Source organism: Clupea harengus, chromosome 11, assembly GCF_900700415.2.
Source record: "Clupea harengus chromosome 11, Ch_v2.0.2, whole genome shotgun sequence".
Lineage (NCBI taxonomy): Eukaryota > Metazoa > Chordata > Actinopteri > Clupeiformes > Clupeidae > Clupea > Clupea harengus.
In genome coordinates, this window is record NC_045162.1 from 9338583 (window position 1) to 9365262 (window position 26680).

General features: G+C 40.9%; 3 protein-coding genes across 7 annotated transcripts in view; 1 reads left to right on the forward strand and 2 right to left on the reverse strand.

The window, feature by feature from the left end:
* Positions 1 to 13088, reverse strand: part of rorc (RAR-related orphan receptor C) — a 27686-nt gene extending 14598 nt beyond the window's left edge. The window contains exons 1-2 of the mRNA XM_012829206.3: positions 11862 to 13088; positions 6214 to 6243 (exon numbers count right to left, since the gene is read on the reverse strand). Coding sequence (XP_012684660.2) covers positions 6214 to 6243; positions 11862 to 11922 — 91 coding nt within the window. The 5' untranslated portion in view covers positions 11923 to 13088. The remainder of the gene's footprint in view (positions 1 to 6213; positions 6244 to 11861) is intronic.
* Positions 13089 to 15316: 2228 nt separating this feature from the next.
* Positions 15317 to 21318, reverse strand: them4 (thioesterase superfamily member 4). Of its 3 annotated transcripts, none has more exons than XM_031576428.2 (8): positions 21141 to 21318; positions 20705 to 20883; positions 20165 to 20351; positions 19402 to 19564; positions 19084 to 19194; positions 16587 to 16711; positions 16208 to 16287; positions 15317 to 16072 (listed from the first exon to the last, which is right to left on the reverse strand). In XM_031576428.2, exons 2-8 carry the CDS (start codon positions 20846 to 20848, stop codon positions 16061 to 16063), a joined length of 822 nt encoding a protein of 273 aa, XP_031432288.1. In that variant the 5' UTR covers positions 20849 to 20883; positions 21141 to 21318; the 3' UTR covers positions 15317 to 16060. The 3 variants fall into 3 exon arrangements, with proteins under 3 accessions (XP_031432288.1, XP_031432287.1, XP_012684613.1); XM_031576427.2 differs by having other exon boundaries at positions 21078 to 21318; XM_012829159.3 differs by lacking the exon at positions 16208 to 16287 and having other exon boundaries at positions 20705 to 21316.
* LOC122133268 (uncharacterized protein C1orf189 homolog) lies at positions 20330 to 26677 on the forward strand. Of its 3 annotated transcripts, none has more exons than XM_042709065.1 (3): positions 20330 to 20374; positions 22623 to 22749; positions 24103 to 26677. In XM_042709065.1, exons 1-3 carry the CDS (start codon positions 20370 to 20372, stop codon positions 24202 to 24204), a joined length of 234 nt encoding a protein of 77 aa, XP_042564999.1. In that variant the 5' UTR covers positions 20330 to 20369; the 3' UTR covers positions 24205 to 26677. The 3 variants fall into 3 exon arrangements, with proteins under 3 accessions (XP_042564999.1, XP_042564997.1, XP_042564998.1); XM_042709063.1 differs by having other exon boundaries at positions 20358 to 20687; XM_042709064.1 differs by having other exon boundaries at positions 20358 to 20687; positions 25449 to 26677.
* Positions 26678 to 26680: the final 3 nt, after the last annotated feature.

The following is a 26680-nucleotide window of genomic DNA, read 5'->3' on the forward strand; positions in this document are numbered from 1 at the left end:
TCTAACATCATCTTTATCTTAAAATATTTTTTCCCGAAGTGGAATCCTATTCCCTCCTTCTTGGTCGGGCGTCTGATCTTCCTTTCATGACCCATACATCAAACATGAATTTATTTTCTATATTTTACTATGCAGTGGGATATTTCAGAAGGGGTTAAAGTTCAAAATTCATGTAGTTTATTAGTGCTGTACTCTGCTGAGCAGGTCATTATATTGTAGGAAATATTATGTCTACTATAGGGTACAGCTGAGTCCCCAGAGTATTGAGAGTGACAGGAAGAGAATCAAAACCTTCTCATTAGATAAAGAAAATATTATATTTTGTGTAGGGGCCATGATTTTTAATGAATCACTGTACAACAAATACTGTTAACAAATCACAATATAACACAACTAGAAGGGCACTCGAAGAGTGCAGGCCTCCGCCAAGGCCAAATGCTGTATGCCTTAAGGCCGAAATATACTTCTACGACTCTGTTACTCCGTGGTCACGCATTTTCCTCGACGGAATCATTTTCATTTATTGTTCTCCGTGGGTGTTGCAAAGTAATTTAAAAAAAAAAATGGCGGCGGACCAAACTGTAGATAAAAGTTGTTTGTTTGACTTTTTTTTGCTTAGATTTTTTTTAAGTTACCGAGACTGTGCAATGTAAAAAAAAAAACGTTATTGTAACTGAAAAATACGTTTGAGGGGAGTTGCGAGGTTTCTGAGCCAGCTATCTAATGTAGGTATACTACTACCCACAAGGTAAACAGCAATGTATTAACGGATTGACGGAGACTGATAGTTAAAACATTTGGGAGGTGCACGTCAGGCCAAGGAGAGGAGCTCGGAGAGGGTTTGCCACAACGGAGAGAGCTCTCCGTGTCTCCCAATGCTCCAGTGATACTAATTTGCCCAGACAAACAACATCAACGGTACACCAACAACCAATTTATCATGCAGGCTCTAGATTAATCTCTGTCTTTCTCTCTCTAACCCCCCTCTCTATATATATACTATATATATATAGTCTCTCTCTCTCTCGCTCTCTCTCTCTCTCTCTCTCTCTCTCTCTCTCTTTCAGAACAGTAGTCTGCTGCCATCTGAGCCCACTTCCTGTGCAGACCTGCCATCCCCCTTCTGTATGTTCTCTGGCCGTTTGAGTGCCACTGATTGAACACTTTGATCGCCGCACCTTGCGCTGCATACATGTGATTTCATTGCACGCACACACACACCACCCGTGCACACACTCACATGTGCAAACAGTGCAGATGTCTTCGGGACTATCTGCTGTGAGGCACTGATGTACTCAGAGGAAAGTACAATGCTAAATGCTCCAATGAAGTTTCACCACTGAGGTACCCCAAACCTAATGGTGTAAGCTACTGCATTATAGTGTAAACATGTACCAAACAAGTCATTACATTGTAAGGTTTCAATGGATTCAAGAACATATGGTGGTAAGTGCTAAAAGGTCATGCTTAACATAGAGATAAGCACAATATTCAGTGAAAAGTCAGCAGGCCTTATTTACTTGTTAGTAATTGTTTACAGATCATACCTATGGCTGGTGTGTGTCAAAACACAGTCTCCTCCAAAGGTATTTGAAATCTTAGGGGAGGTCGACTTATGAAGCAATGAATCTACAGAATGAGATTGCTGTTGTTGGAGATGGCTGGAACACATTCGTAGTAGTACAATTAATGGTGATTGTTATTAATATACTAAGGCTGGGGTGTAACAGCACCAGATAATGAAATGGAATGCAGTGAAGCAAAAGGCCTTGATTTGTTCTGCTCTCTGTCACACTTTGGTGTGTGTGTGTGTGTGTCTGTGTGAGTGTGTGTGTGTGTGTGTGTGTGTGTGTGTGTGTGTGTGTGTGTGTGTGTCTGTGTGTCTGTGTGAGTGTGTGTGTGTGTGTGCGGAAAGTTCGAGTTCCAGAGGACTTCATTCTGATGCCACAGCAAGAGTCATCTCCAGAGAGCTCCATAGCCACAGAGAAGACTGAGTCACCTCCTGAGATGTTTGATGAAAACCCACCACTACAACACAACACAATTCTGAAATCCCTGAGGTTGACGTAACATCAAACACATACCTCAAAAACATACTAACATCAAAAACATCACCTTTCAACGTTTCTCAGATTTTCATTAGTTCACGAAGGACTAACGCACTCCGTTTGTGTTAATCGACCGACTTTCTGTTCTCTCGTCGTGTGCATTTCCACGGTCTCAGAAAAACAAAGAAGGCCCACACAGGGCAATCTGCTGAATATCGAATAATCTCATTCGGTGTGATTTTCGTGGGGTTAAAAAACACAAATATCTCCTAAAATAAATAATTTGGGTAACGTCTGATATGACATTAGCCAGAGAAGGTTAGGACACACGTCCTAACAAACACACCGTTAAGACGGGCAACGGGTTAGAGTGTCTGTCGTTATAGCATGTTTGTTTTCTCGGATCACTTCTCAGAATTTAAAAAACCTTGGTAAAAAAACACAATGAGGCAGTATCCATTTACAAGTGTTGGAGGGAATGATCAGGCCTGCTAATTTGGCCCTGTTCAGTCACACTGCTCACAGACTTGATGCTCACAGAACGTCCACTGTCTTTGAACAGAAAGATCTTCTCAATCAAATTCAACACAATATTCTTAACATCATAATAGATTATCATTTGTCATATTAACCATCATAACATTCAAATGAAGTCTGAGAAAGTGATATTTTCACGACAAGCCAAAATCGTCTTTCCGTAAACAGGCTAAAAAAAGAATCTCCCAATTACTTCTATAGACACTGGTTGCGCTAATCGATGCAAACACACTATTATGGATAAAACAACTTCACAAATCTCGCCAGGCCTTCTTCAGTTCTGTGACATGTCATGACATACGTATATTCTTTCCTTCAAATCTTGACACAAGTGGTGAAATCAAAAGCGGCTCCCAACCTCACTTCACATACCCACTTCACAGTGCCAAACCAGGCGCTCGGTTCCATCTTTCTCTGTTGTTACTCAAGAGGTGCCATTAAACAGACTAAAAAAGATGAAGAAGTCACAGATGCACTGATGACTCTGACAGAAACAGAGGCTTTCTTTTAAACTCCCAATGCCTTTGAAATGTTCCAGTCACACACAGGTAGCCGTTGACGAGGCTGTAACAGAATAACCCATGAAAGCTAAAAGACGTGCATGTAAACAGGAGGGAGACAGAATTGGCCTTTTGACTCGACTGCAGTTTGGCTTTACTCTTGACTTCAACAGCAAATGCACATCTGGAGTGTCTGACTTTCAATGCTCAACTGAAATAGACTTATGAGGGCACAGCGAACGAAACTCTCGGAAAGTGGGACAACTGATCAAAGTGGGCTCGCACTTGTACACACACACACACACACACACACACACACACACACACACACACACACACACACTTAAAAGCACATATAAACACAAACACAAAACAGTGGTGACTGTGCACTGTGGACTATTAACTAAATAAAAACACACAACAATTCTTGTGTCAACTTAGAAGAAAATCATATGCCATGCATTACGTACTTGAGAAGTGCAATGGAAACAATAGGCAAGTATTAGTTTTTCCACAAACGACCACATGGACAAACATACACAAACACAAACAAACAAACTTTCCACACAGATATGTACAAATGATGAACATAAGCATACACATTCCACAAATACTTCATATCAGTAATCCTACCTCGCATCATTGTTGGTGCTGTTTCTTCTCCGTCTTTCTATAGGTATGTCTCACCCTCTCACTCTCTCTCTGTCTTTCTTTCTCTCTCTCTCTCTCTTTCTCTCTCTGTCTCCCTCTGTCAGCTCAATCACAATCCCTCCCTCTTCAGTTGGGCTGACAAGTGAGAGAAACTGTCAAAAAAGTGAGTTTGTGAACCCCGGGTTATGTTTGTCTGTCTGTCTGTCTGTTGCTTCTATGTCTGACTGCCTATACCCCAGTGAGCACTGACTCAGACATTCACACACAAACACACTCACACGCACTCAAACAGGAGGAAGACAGGCCTGTCCCTAACACATTCAAACACAACACACACGTATCTCTATGGTCTCCTGACACATTCAAACACAACACACAGGTATGTCTATTGTCTCCTCTCCCCTCTTTCTCTATCGAAAGTTTCTAAGTTACCAACACACTGTATCCTTTCCATAACCCAGACAAGCTCATCGGCTGCACTATATTTATACTTTCTCCCTCTCCTACTGTTCTCTCTCTCTCTCTCTCTCTCGCTTTCTTTCTCTCTCTCTCTCTTTCTTTCTCTCTCTATCTCTCTCTTTCTTTTCTTCACTGCCTCAATCTATTTTTTCATTCATCTGTTATCTTAACACCTGACTTGTTCAATTTGATCCAAACCGCACTTCACTGATAAGACACCTGTTACACTCTCTCCCCCCCTCTTTCTCCCTTCTCTCTCTCTTTAACTCCCTTTCTTTCCCTCTCTCTTTCAGTCTTACTTGTTCTCTTTCTCTCCACGTCTGTCTGTCGCTCTGTACTCTCTCACCACACCTGCATCTGATGCACACAGAGGGGAATTCTAACCCCACCCACCCTTTGTACCCTCATGCAGAACAGCTGGATGGCATCATGCACTGACATCTTTGAATGACAGCCCTCCTCAGCCAATAGGAAAGGCTTCAGCAATTAGATCAAACGAGTCACTAAAAGACTGTATATATGTAAATGTAGCCAGCAGTTACAAACGTTTTTTTGCTAAACAGAATTTTAGAGTCTTAAAGCATCTGAAAATCTGGACTGCAGAGATGCAACTGATTTGAATCCAGACATTAGGTTTTGTCTGTGAATTTAGCATTTGTTAGTAGCGGACAGAACTGAAATGAAAAAAATTGAGCAGCAGTTACAGCAGTACTGTGAATGAGGCTTCACATTGTGCACTATACTTGAACTACTACTGCTACTACTGTACTTAAAAGTATAATAAAACAACTCATTAGTTAATAAGTAATTGCAACGTTATGCAAGAGATTAGACACTCTTCCTAAGAATGTCAAAATGCCCTTTGACCTCAGAACCTTACAAGTTACTATAACTATTCTACAGCAATACAATGAGCACATATAATTAGCAATTCAATGACATGGATGAATTGTGTCTTTTATCTCAAACAGACAAAAATAGAATGTCTACTGGCATGAGTAACTCCTGGCTGCTGGTCATTTCTATGTGCTTGGGGCACAGGGCCATATACTACTGGCAGGTTGGTTCTACACTAACCAATACAAATGTACTATAAATTTGTACTACTACTTAAAATTACGGCCATCAAAAAAATGCAGCCACAAAAACAAACACAAAGAACTACATACACATACATATCAAATACACACACACACACACACACACACACACACACACACACACACACACACACACACACACACACACACACACACACACACACACATAGACACACACACACACACACACACACACAACAAACAAGCAGGCATGCACATGCACAGTGAGGCCCTCACTTCAGCCTCAGACATAAATAGGCAGAGATATTATCAGAGCTCAGGTGGTTAGCACCCCTGCCTTGCTATCGCTCTCTCTTTCTCTCTCCCTCTCTCTCTCTCTCTCTCTCTCTCTCTCTATCTGTCTCTCCCTCGCCCTCTCTTTCTCTCCTCACATAACCACAGTGGCAGAGGCACACTCTTATAAACAAACAGGTGCAGACCGTGTGTGTGTGTTTGTGTGTGTGTATGTGCACGCACATATAAGCGTCTATACAATATGTGTGACTATAGCTTCCTCACACATGCCTTTGTTAAACAGGTGTACAAAGACCAAATGACTCTGCTGAACCACAGCTCAGAAGATTATTAGCCTACATACACATCCAGTAAGTACATAAACACACAAAGAGATGAGCTTTCGCCTTCACACACACACACACACACACACACACACACACACACACACACACACACACACACACACACACACACACACACACACACACACACATTTGCCATTAATACAGATAAAACCATACAAACTCTTTAAGTCCAAGTGGACAAGGGTCCCCATTCATACGTGACAGAAATATGCACCTAACTATGAACAACAAAACAAATGCACGCACTCACTCACTCACTCATTCACACAAACACACACATACACACTTACAAATGCTGTCAAGTTTGTATACTTACTCAAATGAGTCTTCTTCGGTGTTGGGTTCTCTGCAAAAGTAAGGAGAAAAAATATGTCAAAAAACACAATTAAACGCACAGATGTTGCCATGCAACAAAACCCTCGGTGCTAGAATAAAGCATCCTGAACAATAACTGTCCACTTCATAGTAAACACATATAAAGCACTATCTCTCTGTCTTTCACTCACACACACATGTACACACACACACACACACACACACACACACACACACACACTCATGTACACACACACTTACACACACACACACACACACACACACACACTCATGTACACACACACACACACAAACTCATGTACACATCCACACCCACACACACACACACACACACACTCACTGATGTACACACACACACACACAAACTCATGTACACACAAACACAAAGCAATGGCCACTTTTTTGGACATTTTTCCTTCTTAAAATGATCAAATAGGACTTCTACACACACATCTGTCTGACACCCTACCACACACAGAGCGAGAGAGATACGGGGGTGGGCAGTACTCTATAGACACACACACACACACACACACACACACACACACACACACACACACACACACACACACACACACACACACACAGATGTGCACCTAGACACCTTTTCTGACATTTGACCATACCTTTAAATTCATTTCCGATATTTATTTATAGACTGCGTTTGTGTGTCTGGAGAGCTTTTGATAAACATCAGTGGGCTGAGACCTGCGTAACTCTCCCTCCCTTTGTCTCTTTCTCTCTCTCTCTCTTTCTTCCTTCCTTCCTCTCTCTCTTTCTCTCGAGGGTTCTGTGGCTTCGCATTCTTTTTCTGTGTCTACACCGTCTCTAAATCTCCCTTTCATAAAAATCATTTTTGCTTATATAGCGGAATGCAGAAGGCATGGGGGGCGGCACTTGGTAACGTACTTTGAAACAAAGTCACGCACATGCAGTCACACACACACACGCACACACACACACACACACACTCACACACACACACACACACAAAAAAAAAGATATTAGCTATCATATTTAAACACACACACACCCACACACATGCAGCCATGCACTACAATATATTTACATCTGGATCTCCAAAAGTGTATAGTAACTCACAGACCCGATGTGCTCAATTACATGACATTAATTGGGGAGCTTTTACATGTTGACAAGAGGAAGAGAAGACATCCTCAGCGCATCGTAGGCCTCCTCTACGAGTGTAGGAGTGGACCTAAGATCACAGTGTTTAGGAAATCACCCCACGCATCGGCTCTTCCCTCAGATCTCTTTGTCACAGCTTCAAACACGGTTCACACTAAAAGTCAAACCTGAAGCAAGAGGACAGGATGTCTTTAACAGTGGGGAAAGTCTACTACGCAATCAAACAACAACATACAACTACCTTTTTCAAAGAAACAGCAGGTTAAGAGCAGTGAAGAACATCAATCCACAATTAACACCGCAACGTACGGCTGGGCGATATGGTAAAAAAAAATGTAATCTTGATTTTTTTTCTGACTACAATAAATACGGCGCTATGTAACAGAATGAAATCTCGATTGTCCTTTGTTTTAAATTTCATAAATTTCTCTTTGTGTATAAAGATTTTATAGTGGATAACAATCCAAAGTCCAAAAAGTCATCCAAAATGTCCTTTTGAGTAAAGTTTTCCAGATGAAAAACCGTCTGCGCACATACAATAGAAAAATAAATGATCACAACACAAAATACACAATTACTATTATTACTATTATTATAGTTTCAATTCCAAATCGGCGTCTTAACATATCACTGGATGGCTACACTCCATTGTCCCTGCCCTAACTTAGTAACGCCGAGAGCACTGGCGTTTGAGGGATAGCTGAGGAAGAACTAATCTCGTTTTTTGCAATTTATGCATTTTTGCACATCGTTCGAAAACAAAAAATATTCAAATAAATTCGATATATATTGCCCAGCCCGACCACAAAGATATTAATGACGCTAATTTAGTCAGTTAAAATTAGTTACAATGGTTAGACAAACATGCACACATACAGACATGTGCACAGACACAAAGACAGATACAAACACACACACACACACACACACACACAAACACTCACTCACACATAAACACATAGCAATTATGCATCAGGCATCCAGCTCTTTAAACAATGCAGATCTGTCTTCGCAGAAGGTTTATGGATCAGCAATAACAGACATTTCCAGAACGGCAAATTGTTTCACTCAATTAAAGCACTAAATGGAAAACACTTTCTACTGTTCCACTTCTGACAGACAGATGTGTCAGCAAGAACTACAACCACGGCTTCCCCCTGCCTTTCTCTCTCTCGAAAGAGTGAAGAAAAGATTTATTTTAAAAAGACAGGAAAACCATCAGACAGCGAGAAGACAAGATAAAAAAGAGAGAGAGAGAGAGAGTGAGAGAGAGACTTGACTACTGAATGGAGATTAAAAGTCCTGGTCTCGTGTGGCTGAAGTGATATAAGGAGCTTCTTAAAAGATCTAAGTTCTCTCTCACTTTCTCTCTCTCTCTCTCTCTGTGTTTTGGCATGTGTGTATCTCTCTCTCTCTCTCTCACTCTCTCTCTCTCTCTCTGTGTGTGTGTGTGTGTGTATCTCTGTGTGTGTGTGTGTGTGTGTGTGTGTGTGTGTGTGTGTGTGTGTGTGTGTGTGTGTGTGTGAGAGAGCACGTGTGCATGTAATCTACTGTAAGTGCAGGTTGGATAACCCTGTCAGGTTCAAGCCTTTGCTCATTGAGTCCTGATAATGCTGCTTATCTAACAACACAGCTTACCCAATTTAAAGCAAATAGACATCAACACATACTGTACATACACCCACAAACACACACACACACACACACTGAGAGACTCGCTTAAACACCAATATAAACTCTAACACACATTCACTGACACACTTCTTTCATCAACCATTCAACCAATCTCATTCCACAAATAATTCATACACTGCTGTGCAATGTGGGCAGTCTGCAGTGATAGGTAAGGGGCTTTACTTAACTTAAGGCATGACAGCGCCTTCATTTACCTTTCTTGGGTACCATGCAGTATGACATAATTCACTTAGTGTTTCCCTCTTTTTCCGTTCTCTCTTTTTGTTTGTTTAGCTGTGACGTCCTCTTCTTCTTTCTCTGACGGGCATTGTGGTTGTGTGTTTGTGTGTGTGTGTGTGTGTGTGTGTGTGTGTAATGTGAGTGTATATCTCTGACAGTATGCACCCAACTGCTCCTGAGTGTATGTCAGATGGCGATAATGGATGATCATATGTCAGTTTAGTTTATCAGTGTGTGTACGCATGTATGGGTCTGAGTATCTGTGTCTCTCTGTGTGTGTGTGTGGTGGCAGCTGTGCTGAGTGACTGTTATGTAATCCTTAGGACCCATGCTATTGCCACACTAGGTGTCCTCTCTGATTGCCTGGCTATAAATCTAGTAGAGTTCAGCCAACTGACAGTGACCACTGTCTACTGACGTGCTCTTTAGATGCAGACACACTCTAATACACAGTGGCGGGAGAGGTGATTCCAACAGAAGACCTATCTTATAAAGCTTTTCAGTGATGGGATTTCCATTCTAATTTCTTGGCCATATAGCAAGCCATCATATTTACCTAACTTGTAAATTCGGATGTTTGAGACTATCTGCAGTAGCTCACGTGTAGCTTCACAACAATAAAACCAGCAGTTCCAAACATTCTTGCACAGTTAGGCATATAAAGAGAAGTCCCCTTCTTGACCTCTCACAGTAAATGTTTAAATCAACTCCATTCACACAGCTTTTCTTAAATCGACCTGCTCAGAGGGTCCATACTGAAAACCTGTCATGCACTCATGGCAAAGCAAAAACCATGTTCTGGCAAGAGCAGAGGACGCCTAATATTCCATTATTTAAAAATAAAAAAATCATGAATTTCAGCATTAATAAATTACAACAATAGTTAATGCTGGTGTATATGTTTCATATGCTAACTAATATCTTGCACTTTGCATTTAGGATCTCTTGACTAACATTATTAAAATGGAAATTAGTCAATGTGAACAAACCTACATTATCTGATACAGTAGCCTACAATAGCTGCATGCTTTACTCACATTTTTTTCATGCTTAAATTAAAAAGGCTGTTATGATTTATGACACATTACAATAGCTTTACATGTGAACAAGTCTGCACTCAAACATTCATTTTTATAGTACTTTTATTACTACAACTATGAATCGTCTACCATCAAGGACACAATTCATCTTCAGATGTAAACCTCGTCTGAGAGTGATTCCCCCTCTTCAAAGTCTGGCAATAGCAAGGCGAAGAGCAAAACACATCAATTCACACTCATCACAGACAAGCAAATGTACTTTGTATTCTTAAAGTGTGATTTCATCATACAATATGTTACACTGAAATGTGAAATGGCTCGAGAATAAGCGTTGAGGTTTCGAGGACTATCTTGTGCTCCTATAGTCTGGCATGATCAGACACATCCAAATCGATTCACTTGGATCATAGTGTTTACCATCGGCTAAATGTAGACAATGTACTTTATATACTTAAAGTGTGGTTTGGGTGCGTCTGAGTGTGAGTGCGTATTGAAGTAATTTGTCCAGTAGGTTGAACGGGGTCAATCAGTGGATCTGAAATTAGCCAATCGGCTTCTGGAAATAGAGGTGAAGTCCAAACAGACACACTAACCCCTAATCCCAACTATAATCCAGATTACAGCGCTCTTACAACACAGCACCATTCACAGAGACAGAGAAAGGGAAAGAGAGATGAATGGATTGTGATCAGAGAAATCGATTTCTTGAATTTACCTGCCAAACTAAGGAAAACAATCCGAAAAATGTAATAAAAGTCTGTTTAATGTTAAAAAAGAGAAACATTTTCCAAAACCGTCTTTAGGTGTGTGTGTGTGTGTGTGTGTGTGTGTGTGTGTGTGTGAGTGTGTGACAGACAGGGAGGCTATTGTCAAGACATATCTAAAAGAAAATAAATGTTTCAGCAGTGTAGATAATGAAACTGTATATGTGAATGAGGTCCTAAAACAAATGCAGTTTTCCTTCAATTTTATAATCCTGTGATTTGTGACCTGTGCCCCCTTGGTCAGACCTGTGTCAGATCTATCTAATGATCTTGTGACTTGGTCAAAGCTCGTGAACAATGACCTGTTCATTAACAGATAGCACAAAAGTTAATCTCTCTGTCTCTCTCTCTCTCTCTCTCTCTCTCTCTCTCTCTCTGTCTCTCTCTCTCTCTGTGTCTGTATGTGTGTGTGCGTGGCTGGGGAAATGAAGGAAATGCAAAAAAGCACCAGTCAGAGTGTAAAAAATGTTTGGAACCTTATTACAATTCATTATTCATTATTAATGTGTCACTATGCTAACCTCTTGCTGGTTTGGTACGCATGCATGATCGCACCTCAATATACAGCCATGTTTGCGCGAATGCGCGCACACATGCACGCACACAAGCACGCACACACAAATAAACCAAACCCCATGAGAACATGAAAGCCACCCACTCTGAGCTAGACTGTTGCGCAATATTCAAACTCCTAAATCATTACTTGAATACAGTAAACTTAGCGGTTTTGTATGTCCAGCACCTATTAACGATTCATTCCTTACCAGATTTGGTTTGTACGTCGTTGCTATATCCCTCCGGCGAATTAGGATAGTCCTTTTCCATAACTTTCTATCAACTTGGCGCAAAACTCGTTCTCAGATCCACCAATGCTTCGCTCACCTGTTCACTGAGACAGGCTTTTCTCTATTTTTTAAGATAAAAAAGTGTCCTTCCTTCTTCGTTAATTTAAAACTCATTTAAAACTAAATGCTGGTTGCATGGCAGCCTATACGTTATAGACACCTGCTGCGCTAGCGCCCCGGCCGACGCAAGCGTTTAAGCAGGCACATCGCCATGACTATTAAGAGGGGTAATGTTCCTTTGAGAGTTATCTATAAGAGAAATTAAAGTAAAAAGTTCCCGTTTCTTCTGATCCTGGCGCTAAAGCTAAATTCCGTTCCTTGCTGAGGTTGTTTTGTCGCAACCGGTAGGTCTGTGGTTGGACGGGCACGCCACTGTTGTCATTTCGAGGAGGGGAAAGCAGCTGATTGCCGAGTCACCGGGACAGAGCACCACTGACCGCCCTTGGAAAATCACCGGCTTGCGCGCTCTGGTCCCGTTAGCGGTGCTCTCGCGCCGTCCCCAGCTCACACTCGGTTATGTCACCGGCGATTATGTAACGGGCTCTGGTTCGCACGGGCAATTAGGCCTACATGGTTTAGTTTACGACTGGCAAACTCACTTTCTGTGTATGAATTAGAAGTAGGCCTAAAATTACAGTTTAACAAATCAGATCCAAACATATTATCCCATCCCCGACTCCCATCTGAGCCTGTTTTGGCTATCTATATGTCTTGTCTGTCTATTGAAATATATCTATGCGGCCAAGACGATGTCAGTGTAGGGTATATCACACATTTTCATTGTTTTCTGCACACGGACAAAATTCTTTATGGTTGTTTATGTTGGCTTTTTGAGAGACAATTGGACAGCGTAAGTGTATTAATCCCTGTTGGGCCTACACTCAATTGCGCGGTTGCATAATTCTTCTTTATCCTGAATGGTAGCATATAATTCTGAAGTTTAAATTCTGCAATGTTCAGGTGTTTAGGCTACATTAAAAAAAAAAAAAAAAACACAGCATGTACTCAATAAAATATATGAAGATTATAAAATATATTGAGAAACTACTTAAAAAAAAAGATAAGTGAAATGCAATTCGCCTAGAAATCTAGAGTCTAGAGAATCAAGGTCATGCACTGCCAATCAATGTACTTAAAACAAAAGCGCCATTCGCTTCTTACTCTACTTGGCTAAACATTATTAATTTAATCACTGCACAGTTATCTGGGGCGATATCTAGATAACTTGTCCTTCACCAATCAACGGAAATTGATTTAAAAAGAATTGCTTAAATGCGCAATTTAGCGCTTACACTTCTGACAGGGTTATCTGCGGTCTTCAGACAACATATTATTCTATACATCATCGTTTTTATTATTTCTGCATTGAGTTTGCTTTGAAAATGCATACAGCAGAGCGAGAGAGAGTTGTGGTGTGCATAGACGGTGGAAAATGGTCAAAACCAGTTTAAGGTCGGGTCTTCCACAAAAGCCAATATCCTACCCGTTTAACCACAGGCTTCTCCTGTAGACACCCACCCTTTTGCGACCTATTTTGGCCAGCATTTTACCCTCACAATTAACCTGATGAGAGCTAGAATTTACTGTGTGCATAAACACACACACACACACACACACTGACTAAACCACACTGTGAATCCCAAGAGAGTCGTGTCATTTACGTTTGGGCAATAATTCGTTTGAAAGAGATACATTGGGTCGATGGTAATTAATGCAGTGTAAAGGTGAAAACGGCATACTAGTCCCGTGTTTACAACTGTGGTCTCCCACACTTCTTTTAGCTGGTCAGATCTGTAAGAATTCATGTCGTCCAAACAAGTAATTTCATCATACTATATTTTACACTGAAATGTGAGATGGCTCGAGAATAAGCGTCGAGGTTTTCGAGGACTATCTTGTGCTCCTTTAGTCTGGCATGATCAGACACACATCTAGTTCGTTTTACTTGAGTCATAGTGTTTACCTTCGGCTAAATCTGATCTAGGGAGCGACAGTCTGTCAGTCTGCCAATCCTGCTGGTCTGGAACTCTTGTACAGAATCATAAAGCAGTATAGCCTCGTCCTGCAATCTTATGAGGTGAGGTAGATATGTCACAGAGTAATACTTACTCTGCATTTGTTCATAAAATAATGCAAAAACCATCAGATGCGGACAAGATATTACAGATATTACAGTAACGTTGTGGTATTCAGTTGCCATTCATGAATGTCAGATACACACACAAACATGCGCACACACAGACAGCGAGTGTATGATTTTAGCTCAGATTTGTGTAAATGAGTTTGCTTCGTATCTTAAATGAGTGTTTTTCAACTATTTAAAATAATTTAACTGATGGTGTCATTGTGAAAAAAACATTTCATCATGTATTGAACAAAGTTATAAAATAAATATTTAACAGAATACCAACTATTGCCAACACTTTACAGCAACTGATAAGTATTAGGGACTAGAGTTTTGATGCTTATTGTTGCAAAGTCTATAAAAAATGAATTGACATTGGACAGGCTTTCTATGGCCTACATCCCCCATAAAATAGGACAGGTATACCAGCCAGAGGTTTCACTATTGAGATTCAAATGAAACTCATTAAAAGAAGTTTACTTGGTAGCAAGTGAAGTGGTTAAACAACACAAGAAATAACAAACAGCTTTCAAAGTCTGCTTTCATGAGTTAAGTACTGTCAATGTGACAAGAAACCACTCAGATTCATCTCCCCATATTAACTACATAAAAGTCACTGGCCTGGGAAATATCCTCTCATTTCAATCAGAACAGATGCTCTGGACGAACCGCAACTGACTCAAGAATAACATAAAGAAGGAAAACAGAAAACAGAAGGAAGAGACAGAAAGGACCGAAACCACCATTTTTGTTCCATGATTCCATTTAATTTCGTCCCATGATTCATATTATTGTGTCATTTGGACTTCAGTTGGACGTCCGTTTCTTTGTCAGACTAAGCCTCATGTTTAAAACCCAGGTGTGGATCACAGATAATTGCATGGTGTCAGCGCTCCTAGCAGTCTTTCATTAGGGTATGTGAGAGGCAAATGTTCATTTACCATATGAAAAGGTGTAGTTGTGAGAATCTTAAATACATCTGCAAGTGACTGCAACTGAAATGATTCAGCCAAATAAAGATTGCGCAGAGTTTACTCAGTGATTAAGTCTGTCCAGATGTATTATTGTCCTGCAAAGAACTGCAAAGTGTCTGGAAAGAAAACAACCTCAAATTCTTTTCCAAGGTCAATTTTTTAAGGTTTTGTCTTTCCCCAAGTGATGATATTGTTTCGGTACTTCTCTCACATCAAGCCAAAGCTGACAAAATGCAGTCACTTCAATGTCAACGAAATTTCATGCACACTCAGAGTTTTCCAGAAATATTTATTATCGAGTTCACACAGCTGCATTGAACAATAACTGCAAAACACCATCAGTTATGTATTATCAGAAGGCCACCCCATATTGTTTTTAAAATAAATATTAAAGGCTATGGTGAAATTATACTTTTGTTACATGACAATAAATACTTTGTTGATAAATATACAGCGATAACTAAATGAAGAACAGCCTTATCGTAACGGTGTTAATTATCGGACAACGTGTGTTATCAGCAAATGTTCGCGTTGTCATGTGAATCCATTATTAAACTGAAGTTATAGATTGTTAATCCATTATTAAACTTAGCATTTTGATTGTTTAACAGAATGGCAGATGTTTGACACTGTCCGATAACTGACATAGGTACGCTACATCCCTTGTAACAATAGAGGTAGGGGGTTCAACATAAAAAGGGGGGGGGGGGGCTATGGAGAAAGGCAATGGGGAGGGAGAGATTAACATGTCTAGTCAAAGAGGTAACATGTTCGTTGGATTGGTCAGTCCTTCCCTTCCATGTTAAAAAAACAAAACTAAACACACATACTCGCATATACTCTCATATGCATAGAGAAACACAGTATGCACTCATACAAACACGCCAACACTTATTCTCTCTAAGAAGGCCTCGGCTCTGGATGCCAGGTACGTTTCCCACATGTTGAGCCCGTTTATTTTTTTTGCGGCACAGGTTGGCTTGTACATCACGCTCCAAATAGGTGGCCCACATTAATCGTCAGAAATAACCCTGTGAAGTGAAACACACACACGCACACAAACACAACACAGTCATGATATGGGGCTTATCTGGAAGAGCCTAAAAAAAGAAAGGAGAAAAAAAAATTCACCAAATGCTAAATACTCAACAGAAAAAAAAACTCACTCTGCTCAGCGTTAGATCACTGGACCCGCGCACAGTGGGTGTACACAGAATATGCACGACCACAACGACCACAACGTTTACTTACAAAAGTAAAAAAACAGGGTGTGAATGTGTATGGGCCATATCTGATAAACATGACAGGGTCACGATAAGTGTATAAATATGTAGCATGTGTAGGACATGATAAGTGGGAGTGTGTTTGTATGTATGTGTGCGTACATATGAGTGTTTGTGTGTACGTATGTGTGTATATGAGTGTGTGTGTGTGTGTGTGTGTGTGTGTGTGTGTGTGTGTGTGTATATACGTATATACTGTATGTATATATGTGTATGTGAGATGACTCTTCATTCAAGATAAGCAGGACTGTGTGTTTCATACCTGTGGCGTCTGTGTGCAGTTTGGCTCTATCTGAGCTGGTTACCCGACAGGAAATGAAGGTTTTGCGGCCCTCAACCTTCTCCAGCGCACAGTGCACCAACACCACACTGCCCAGAGGGATGGGGCTTGGAAGGAGAGGGACAGGTCATCATAAGAGACACCAACCAAGCAACCAAACCAAACAAACATACAAATGAGAAAGCACACACACACACACACACACACACACACACACACACACACACACACAAACACACACACACACAAGGCCTTAACTGCGCACTAGTGAGACTGATGAAACTGAGAGGCCATCATCATAGCTGTCACACAATTAGGGCCAGGACCGTGAGGCGTCACAGAAAGAGAAAATACAAGGTTCGCTCAAGTATGGAACCTGTAGCCAATTACAAAAATAGCCTGTTGTGACTTAATATTGATACCTAAACTCACAGTGCAAGTACAAATGAATTGACATTGATATCCAAACATGCTCCTCATACCTATTTTGTTTAAATTGAAAAGAGTTAAAATCTTACTCCACCTTACACCAAAACTACATCCATCTTGCATGAATTACAAATGTAAATGCACTAGATTATCTCTATTCCAGAGTAAACATGACGAATGAAACATTTTCTTGTCCGCTTTTTCAATTAATGGTAAAGTTCTGTTTTTTTAGACAGAGACATGCAGAGACACGTAAATGTAGCAATTAGAAAAACAGGATAAAACCACAGAAAACAAGAGAAAGCCTTATGCTTAAATGTTGTTGACTTTTCATCATTAGTATTAATTTGATAGAAATATCCAAAATCCAAACGCAGAATATATTCACAAAAAGAAAAAAACAGGCGTGTAATGATAATGATACTGTATTAAACTAGCTGCATTCTAGAGGCTTACTTGCATAAATTATTAAATGTAGTAGCTCAATATGTAGGTGTTTAGTCCAGGTAGCCTTATTTCAAGGCCAGACATTCCATTAATCATTTCATTAGGTTAGAACCATTGTTCAACACCTGGGGTCTGGGCCCCAAAGATCGCAGGGGACGGCGATGCCTTATCTGCTCTGAGGTTGTCAGGTTGAAGGTTGAGGTTGAAGTTGTTAGAATTAGATTGGCACATGTTAAATAAAATAATAATAACACACTTACTGGATTATTATTATTATTATTATTATTATTAATACACATCTGTATATAAAACTATTTAAAAAGATCATTTTTATGGTCCTCACACAGAAATAGTGGGCTACCTAGTAGGCAACATCTCTGTGACCTCTCAACCTTTGAGACCCCCACTCTCAATCAGTTTCACCAGGTCAACTAGCAGCTAGGTGACTAGCTCATCCCAGCTCATCCTCGTTTTTCCTCCAGTCGGAGCGTCACAATTTTATGACTGAATTAACTTAACGAAATGTGCTGATGACTCATCAGTATCAAAACATAAAGAAAGACTATATCTCGAGAGTTACCTAAACTTTGGTTTTATTGAAGGACTCGGCCAGAATGTGTCATTTGTGGCAAGAAGCCAGCTAATGGCATATTGATATACCTACATCCACAAATATAAATTTAACTAAAAGGGGTGTTAATTATACTAAGCAAAGAGAAAAGGAAAAAACTATCTATAGTTGAATTGAGTTAATTTTTGCCCAAATAAAGATTTGGAATGAATCACTTAATTATTTTGAGAGTGTGTGTGTACAGACTGGGGAGGGGGGGGGGGGCTTAGCTGTCCTTAAACACAAGTGTGGGGGAACTCCGAGGGAAAAAGCTTGAGAACCACGGGGTCAGCTGGTAACATCGCTAACTATGTGATGTACCTCTTCTCAGAACCCCTCAGTTAAAACTGAGTGGAAAGTGGAAATTGTATTCCAATTTAGACCAGAACATATCCATTCCGCATGAATTACCACATAGACTAGATAACTGTTGAAGTCTGATCTGGCAATGAGCCCAAATGATCAGCTCAATTAATTTCAATAACAAGTTAAGGCGGCACAATGCAAAAAAGACTGGCATCTATAACATTCGATTATACTGCAATTTGGTTTTGGTTTCGCAAAAGGTGGCGGATAGTACTCAAGAGCCAATCAAATGACACCCCTCCCTTCCATGCAGCTGAAGCACGGTGTTGATTGGCTGGGATTGCTTATGGCTCGGTCCAAGCCACTATATTTGTTTCCCATTTACAGAGCCAGGGCTGTATACGGAAACAAGTGTTTTTGAGTGCAAACACTCTACGAACAGCTAAAGGACTGTGAGGAGCAGTTTCCTGAATTTGACAAAAAGCGTATGGGATTTGAGTCGAGGACTGCCCATAACACTTTCTGCAAGGCTATTTACTTGTGCCACTGCATTTTTCAGTCACTTATATTGAGATAATACTGAATAAAAGAGACATACTGGATGAAAGCAGGAGGTGTAATGTAAAAAAAAGAGCTGCACAAATTTTGTATTTTCTGTCGCCTCATTCCTCTGTGCTTAAAAGTTACCTGCGGTAATTCATGTTGAGGTTAGCCGTCATGACAGGTCCTGACAGATAGGTTGCGAGTGTTCCCGTCACAGAGTCTATCATGGTGGCAATCGCTCCCCCGTGGACGTGCCTAGCATGTGAATTCATAACAATAGTCACACAATAACACTAACATGGTCATTGCAGTGCTCCCACCCCCCACAACCTGCTTATGCCATTAAATAAAACCACATATCCTTAGTTATATTTCAAAACACATATTGTTCAGCTCACAGTGATTTAATATCAAAGCATAGAAACTTGGTTGGTTAATAGTCTGCCATGGCTTGGTCCTTACCCTGGCGGCCCCTCCAGAAGGTGTCCAGCCTGGAACACACACACACAGCTCTTCTCCGGTTTGTTGAGGAAGACCACGTACTCAAAGCCTGCTCCTGGTTCCTCAATGTTCCGGGTGAAGAGCCTGGCCTTGGCCTGCAGAAGCTTACTGAGGCACCGGCCGCCTGGGGAGTAAGGCAGGGTAAAGAGGTCACCGGAGAACTTGAGTTGGTCATGGCGAGTTAAAAAAAATGTCCTATAGGAAAATGTAAATAAGTCATTGCATATAGGGCAATCTAAACCAAGGCAAATAATGCAACATTTGTACTGTGTCTGTTTGTATACAATATTTATTTGCTTTCCAGTCCCTTGTTTGGATACAAACTACCGTTTGTATACTACATGTGTGTGCTATGGGGTACTTAAGTATTGCTTACATGTGTATGTGTCTATTTATGTGTGAGTTTGAGTGCGTGCGCGCACGCTTCTGTGTGTGTGTGTGTGTGTGTGTGTGTGTTCGTGCGGTGGTTGATTTGCGGACAAAAAATGAATAAATAGGCTGCATGATAAAAAAGTAGATAACCACTTGCACATTATATACAGGCAATGGGTTTTACACCCTCTTGACTTCGTTGGTATATGGCATCTTGGTTGATATACAATTACTTAACATCTGTGCACTCTCCTAAAATAGAGACAGATAAAGAAAAGAGAGACGTATTGTGGACGTTTTCATGAGACCAAGAATGCAGCCTCAGAACTTTTTAAGTTAGTGTTCTATTTACCAGTTGCATATTTAAGAGTGCGGTTGTAGCTGGGTAGCCTCCACCACGCTCCCCTCTTCTTCTCTCCTTCCTCCTCAACTTCGCATAATGCGTTGTAGTGGTCATATAACTTCTGCATCTCTGGACTCCATGACTCATTGGGCAGGCTGTAGTCCCGTGGTTTCGAAGAGAAAGGCCATGACGACATCTGCTGGCCAAAGGACGCATGAGGTACCAATTATTATGCCTTTGGATTACGAATTAAATTGATCGTGTATTTTTAAAAATAGATACAATATTAAATAGTATGTAGCTTGTTATATAATACATAGCGTATATTTTTGTATCTATAGTTGTTTAATTTGCCAATTTCTGATGCGTGTGAAGTCACATCGTCACTAGCAGAACCGTAGTAATGTCACGTGTATGAGCACGGATATGGGTAAAAGGTCAAGACAACCTGATAAACACCGGATTCACTGTTATGATTCACTACTATGTGTGTAATGTTGTCAAGGGGAGAGAAACGGACCAAATACATGAGGTAAAATGTCACCTTACCGTAAGAGCACGAACACCTATAGGCTGATGGCAATAGGATGCAGGCAAATGCGCCCGGTTGAAAGACTGCTGACCTGCGAGTCTAATCAGTTTCAAGCCATCTCGATAAAGTCCTCGTACTACATATAAACCTTGTCGCAGCATAATGCCGACAGGTGCCTTTTCTGTTCCGTCCCGGGCTGTAGTTTGAAAACAGAGTGGGGCTCTTTTAATGTAGCCAGTGATGAGTTTGAGATTAAGCTAAAGACTATGTGTCTAAGATGTTAAGGTAAATTAAAATGATAATGAAAAAACGATACACGGCATATAGTCTAAATACAGTTAGCATTCGTTTATAGATCAAGATAGCGATAAATAGCTAACGTTGGCCTACCCAGGGTAATGCTGTTAGACTTTCATCATAAAAATAATGTTGTTGAAATCTCTTAATGATTACCGGCGAAGGAAGTGTCCTAGAAGAAAGAGGAAAAGCATTTCCTCCAAACTGTATTTAATAAAACAGATAACATCTTTCTGTTTTCAACAACGGTGCCCGTCTATCTGACTTTCAAACATGACAGTGACAGGACAAACACGACAGGGCATGAATGAAACGTGCCAGGCTTCCGGGTTTCCAAATGAAAACATACGTAACCACAGTCACATGGTTTGAATGCATTCTTCTGATTGGTGCTTTACAAAATTGACTTAATGATGTAATATCTGGTTACTCATAGGCAACCGTTGTTATACCAACAGTTTGATTTATTTAGATTAACAGCGAGCCCCACACCAAAAAACTTTGTTAGATTAAAAGTTTTGTTATTTTAGGTTAATACGAATTGAAGCAAAAATGTTTAGAACAGAGCATCGTTCGAAAAACAAACTTATGCAACACCAGAGGGACTTAATTAAGGTGATGTTAACAACTATTAAGGTTGCTATCATACAAAAGAAGCTGGCAAAATTATGCTTTCAAAGACATTTTTTTGATAGCCTATTCGGAAGCCATAGCCTACATAAACGATTCCAGTCAGAAACAATAGGTCTACTGTTTAGTCTGAGTTGTTTCTTTGGAACTGAGTAGCCAAGATCTTTGGGACATTAAGGAATATTGATAGTTGTCATGTGGCAAAAGGAATAATGTGATTTTCTAGCTTCTGAATAGTCCTATTTTGTTTTTAATTCTTATAGAAAGAGGAAAAAATAAAAGACAGAATTGAAGAATTGGAGAGGTGAGTGTTTAGTTTAGAGTTAAGGTAAAACTTAATATTTAGAGAGAGGAGTGTGCTGGATGATGATCTTTTGTCTGAAGCAAGGTTTAACCTACTGCAAGTATATCAGTGACACTGCATGTAGGCTACTCCAGGCATCTTACATGGCAGTCATGCAATTTTCTGAATAATGCAAGCAGCATGGATCTATCAAAATACACATTTGACAGCATCAAAATCATTTTGGTGGTACACTAACTTGTAATACGGTGAATGTTGTCTGTGCCACACACTGCCACAGCACGCCTGGTGCGCCAGGTATTGCACTATGTAACTTTGGGGCACAGGGTGCAAGAACTACATAGTGCTTTATGGCACCATCTCACGCAACAACAACTAGACCCATGCGCTAGCTATAAGACGAAGCTAGAGCAGTATTCTCTGTATGGACATCATGGCAGAGGTGACGAAGAAACCGATGAACACATTGTCGGAGGATTAGCCTTCTTTGCCGGTTCCATATCCTTCAGCTTGTCAACAAATACACATGTGCACTGTCCTTTAGGGGGTCTCAAAGCGTGATTTGTATTCACGACAGTGGTGTACAAGTGAGCTACACTCCGCCACTTTAGGGGGAGTTCAGTACCAAACAAAATACCAAGTGAAAATACCAATCCTTGCGGAATGTGGCTGTAAAGTTCTCTGTCTCTTTTTTGTGCTTTCAGCATCAGGATTATAATGCAGAAGGCTGAGTTTGAGTGTTCCACCGAGTCCTCCTCTGCCAAAGCCCTGAAGCTACGTGAGCTTAGCCAGCACAGAGAGACCCAGCTGGCTCTTACAGCTCTCACGCTGGTAAGGCCTGTTTTAGGTTTCCCCTGTTTCTAATCCATGGCCATCCATCCCCGTTATGTACAATTCTGTGTAGATGACTCAGTATCCGTATCCAGCAAACTGCACATAGTGGCTGAGTGTTAGTTTTTAAGTTGAAAGTCCTGCTGGGTGACTTAAAGGAGTGATTTAGGCCAATATGAGACTGGGAAACAAAACAATACTCAAGCCAGTTTGCCCTTCAGAATGCCTTTTGTAACGTCATAAAGCTTTATTTGTTAACAGACTGTACTAGTGAGTCAACCCGGCCTTCACCTGTTTTTGTACCCACTGTTGCTACCGTGCTGTTTTCTTCTATGCCTTCTAGATGCCTCCCTCCCATCTAATTCATGGTGTTTGTGTGCGTGCGTGCGTCCGTGCACATGTGTGTGTGTGTGTGTGTGTGCACACTGTACAGACAGGAATAAAGAAGTGTGTGTATTGTGGGAGTGAGTGAATGCACAGGCATGGGGAACATGCTGACTCATCGTGCCTGTTCTGTAGTCCCTACAATGCTAGAGAGCACGCAGACAACACCATCATCACCACCATACAGGCCATTTTAATCTGACCCATGCACTCACAACCGCCAATGGGTTTGAGAGCGCATATTGGCAGTATAGAAACACACAGCACTAACAGCACTAACAGATTTGGCTTATGGATTACCAGTCAGGATTTTTTTTTTGTCAGTGGGTATGTAAACTTTGGCAGATGCTTTGTATCTTTTTGCTTGGTTTCAAGCTAGGAAGGGAGGCATCATACAGTGGTAACATTATTATTCCATACTTTAATACTACCACCAGGGGGCACTCAGTAGACAGTGTTTAAGCGTTAGTTGTTGAAGTGATTACCCTCTGACATTATTTCCACTAGGTGTGTTTAATCATCTCTTACAATAAACATTGACATTGGCATTTAGTTGCCCTTTAAAAGTAGTTTCAGCAGGATATGACGCTACTCAATGTCATGATTAGGGGTGACATTATTCCAAACCACTCTAGTCCACAAAGGAGCTCGTACCTTGAAATCTCCACATGCTCTTGTAGCTTTATGCTTCTTTTATGCACTTTATTAACATGCTTTGACATAGTGCCATAGTACCCGTTTTGACCAAGTGCCTATTATATACATGTTTCTCATTTCATTGTCCCTGTCACAGGATTAGGATGAGATGCTTGTGGCAGTTACTGTAATTACTGTAAAAGCGGTCATTCAATCCAGGCTTATCTATTTGTGTCTAAAAGGAGGAACAGGTGTCCTGCGGTGTGACTATGCAGGCAAACATGTGCTGTCTGTTGTCTGTTTGATCTCTGCCCATTTCGGTTGCCTCTGCAGGTGCGTCGCGCTGCGCTGACAACCGTCCTGCAGCAGGAGGAAGAACAGTACAGCAGAGAGCTCCGCCAAAAAGGCATGGCTGTCTACCAGCAGAGAGTTTAAACACACACACACACACACACACACACACACACACACATGTAGATTTGAAAAAACGCTATCACTTTTCAATTAAAGATTGGTCACCAGTTGGTGCATTACCTAGAAGTGTGCTCAGGTTGACCAGGGGAATATGTGTCCGCATCAATGGACAGGAAATGCAATCTTCAATCATGCAAATTCTGGCTGTGAGCATTAATTCTGTCTGTATTTCATTTAAACTTGGATGTTGACCCACATGCAAAATAAGCACTGCTTTCATGTGAAGAATATCCCTAAAAGAACTTCCGTGAAGCATTTTCCCAAATGAACTTCCTCAATTTCAGCTCCAATAAGCTGATGGCTAATGCAGTGTAACTTTCTAAACACTAACTAGCCTGATTAACATGATATTCACATAAACATGAAGTTCATGCATGTTTTTCTAGGGGCGCACGTCCCATGACTGACATCATGAGCAGCCAGGGGCAGTGCACAGTGGCGTAACGTAGTTAAGACGGGCCCAGGTGCAGGCTATTATGACGGGTCCTAGTCAGTGGCGTAAGGCAGTGGTACCCAAACATTTTACAGTCCCGTACCCCATGTTGGTAACCACCGCCACGCCCCCTCCCCCTGCGCAGATATTCAGCCTACAACACTTTAAACTGTGACATTGTCAGGGTATGTCACTAACCGCCACCGCCACACCCCTCCCCCTGCGCAGATATTCAGCCTACAACACTTTAAACTGTGACATTGTCAGGGTATGTCACTAACCGCCGCCGCCACGCCCCCTCCCCCTGCGCAAATATTTCTTGGGCAAAAACCCCAGGCTACGAGCCCCAAGACCCACGGGCCCAGGTGCAGTCGCACCTACTGCACCCCCTATAGTTACCAGTGCTTCTTTAAGCCGTAGCCTAGCACTAGTCTGCGTCACTTGAACTGTCAGAGGCAGAGACTGCCCAGTGAATAACAGAACCATGGCCTACGTTTTTTTTTTATATATACCTACAATGGCCCTATCTTCAGCATATAAGTAAAAAACAATTGTGAGTGAAACCTCCGGGTTTCCACCTCAGAAACAGGATTCTGCAGGACAGACGCGCAGTACCTGTTGACATTAAGAAGATAAGTCAAACATGTAGGGTGTGTCTTCCGTGAAGTCCATAATTCCTTACGGACAGGCCAAACCTGTGAGACTGCTGTTCTCACCTCCAGTCATAGCACAAATCACACTCAGACTGTGTTCCATGTGCATTCCTTTACAGAGCTTTCACCCTGTGACATTCAGACTCCAAGCCAGAGGATTGGCCAGGGACCAGGGAACATTCAAGTAAATCCTCTTGAAAGTTGGTGGGGAAAATAAGTGAACAAAACTGGTTTTCCTGCTGTTGCTTGGGTTGGTAAATCCATCATCCATCCGTATGGCTTGTGAAGCACTGACGTTTCTTAAAGAGTGCCTGCGTGAGACTCCACTCCACTGCTTCTCATAGCATCAAATACAGTACAAGTACATAGCGACCTCTTTAAAAAGTGTTCCAACTTTATTTCGTATTTGATATGAATCCAAATTCTTTGGATTGTTCACATTACTGATGTTCAAAATAAAACATAAGCATAAGTGATTTCTTTGGCTACCAACAGTATGTTTGCTAGGTAGGGACTCAAATACAAATGGGCTTCCTTTTATTGTCTGTTATTTGTATGGTTTGTGTATATTTCTCTTATATTTGATTATGAAGTTGTACCTACAGACTGGCTTTTCCCCACACCGAAGGTCATGGACATTGTCCATATTGTTTGTAATGAAAAGGGAGGATAGAGGCAGGACTTTTGGCCACCTGAGGAAACACTGGTTTTGCTAGTCTGTCAAAGCTGTTGACCCCTTAGAATCATCACCACATTTCACCATACCTAACTCGTTACAACACAGATTAAAAGTTAAAACACATTTACTCTATCATGAGCAGTTTTATCCTTTGTGTGTGTGTGAGTGATATTAGTTTCTGATAGACTTAGCCATCACAAGAATCAGATCACACACAGGAGAACATTATTGACACAGCTTGGATTGCCTCCAACGTTGACAACTAAACAGACCTTCATAAATGCTCTGATACCTTAATCTTAAGTAAACTATGGTTATTATCCACCACAAACTATGTTTGGAGGAGCATATCGATATCTGAGATCACACATTTAGTTTGAACTTATTTGGGAACATAGTGTTCTCATTTTTGACATTTGATTTGAGAGACCTCAAGATAGTGGTCAGGGTAAGGCACGGAGTATTCTTATCTGTTGGCATTTGCCACACTTTTCACTAACTTGTTCCTTACTTTCATTTTGAGGGAGGATGTACCTTAATTTCTTACTGTTCTCTGTGAGATACACAGGCTATATTTGTCTTGCTCATGTCCTCAAGGGGTATTGACCTTAGTGGCTATAAGAAATGCAATATAATACATAACATAGTACATAATAAGACTTTTAAGAAGAA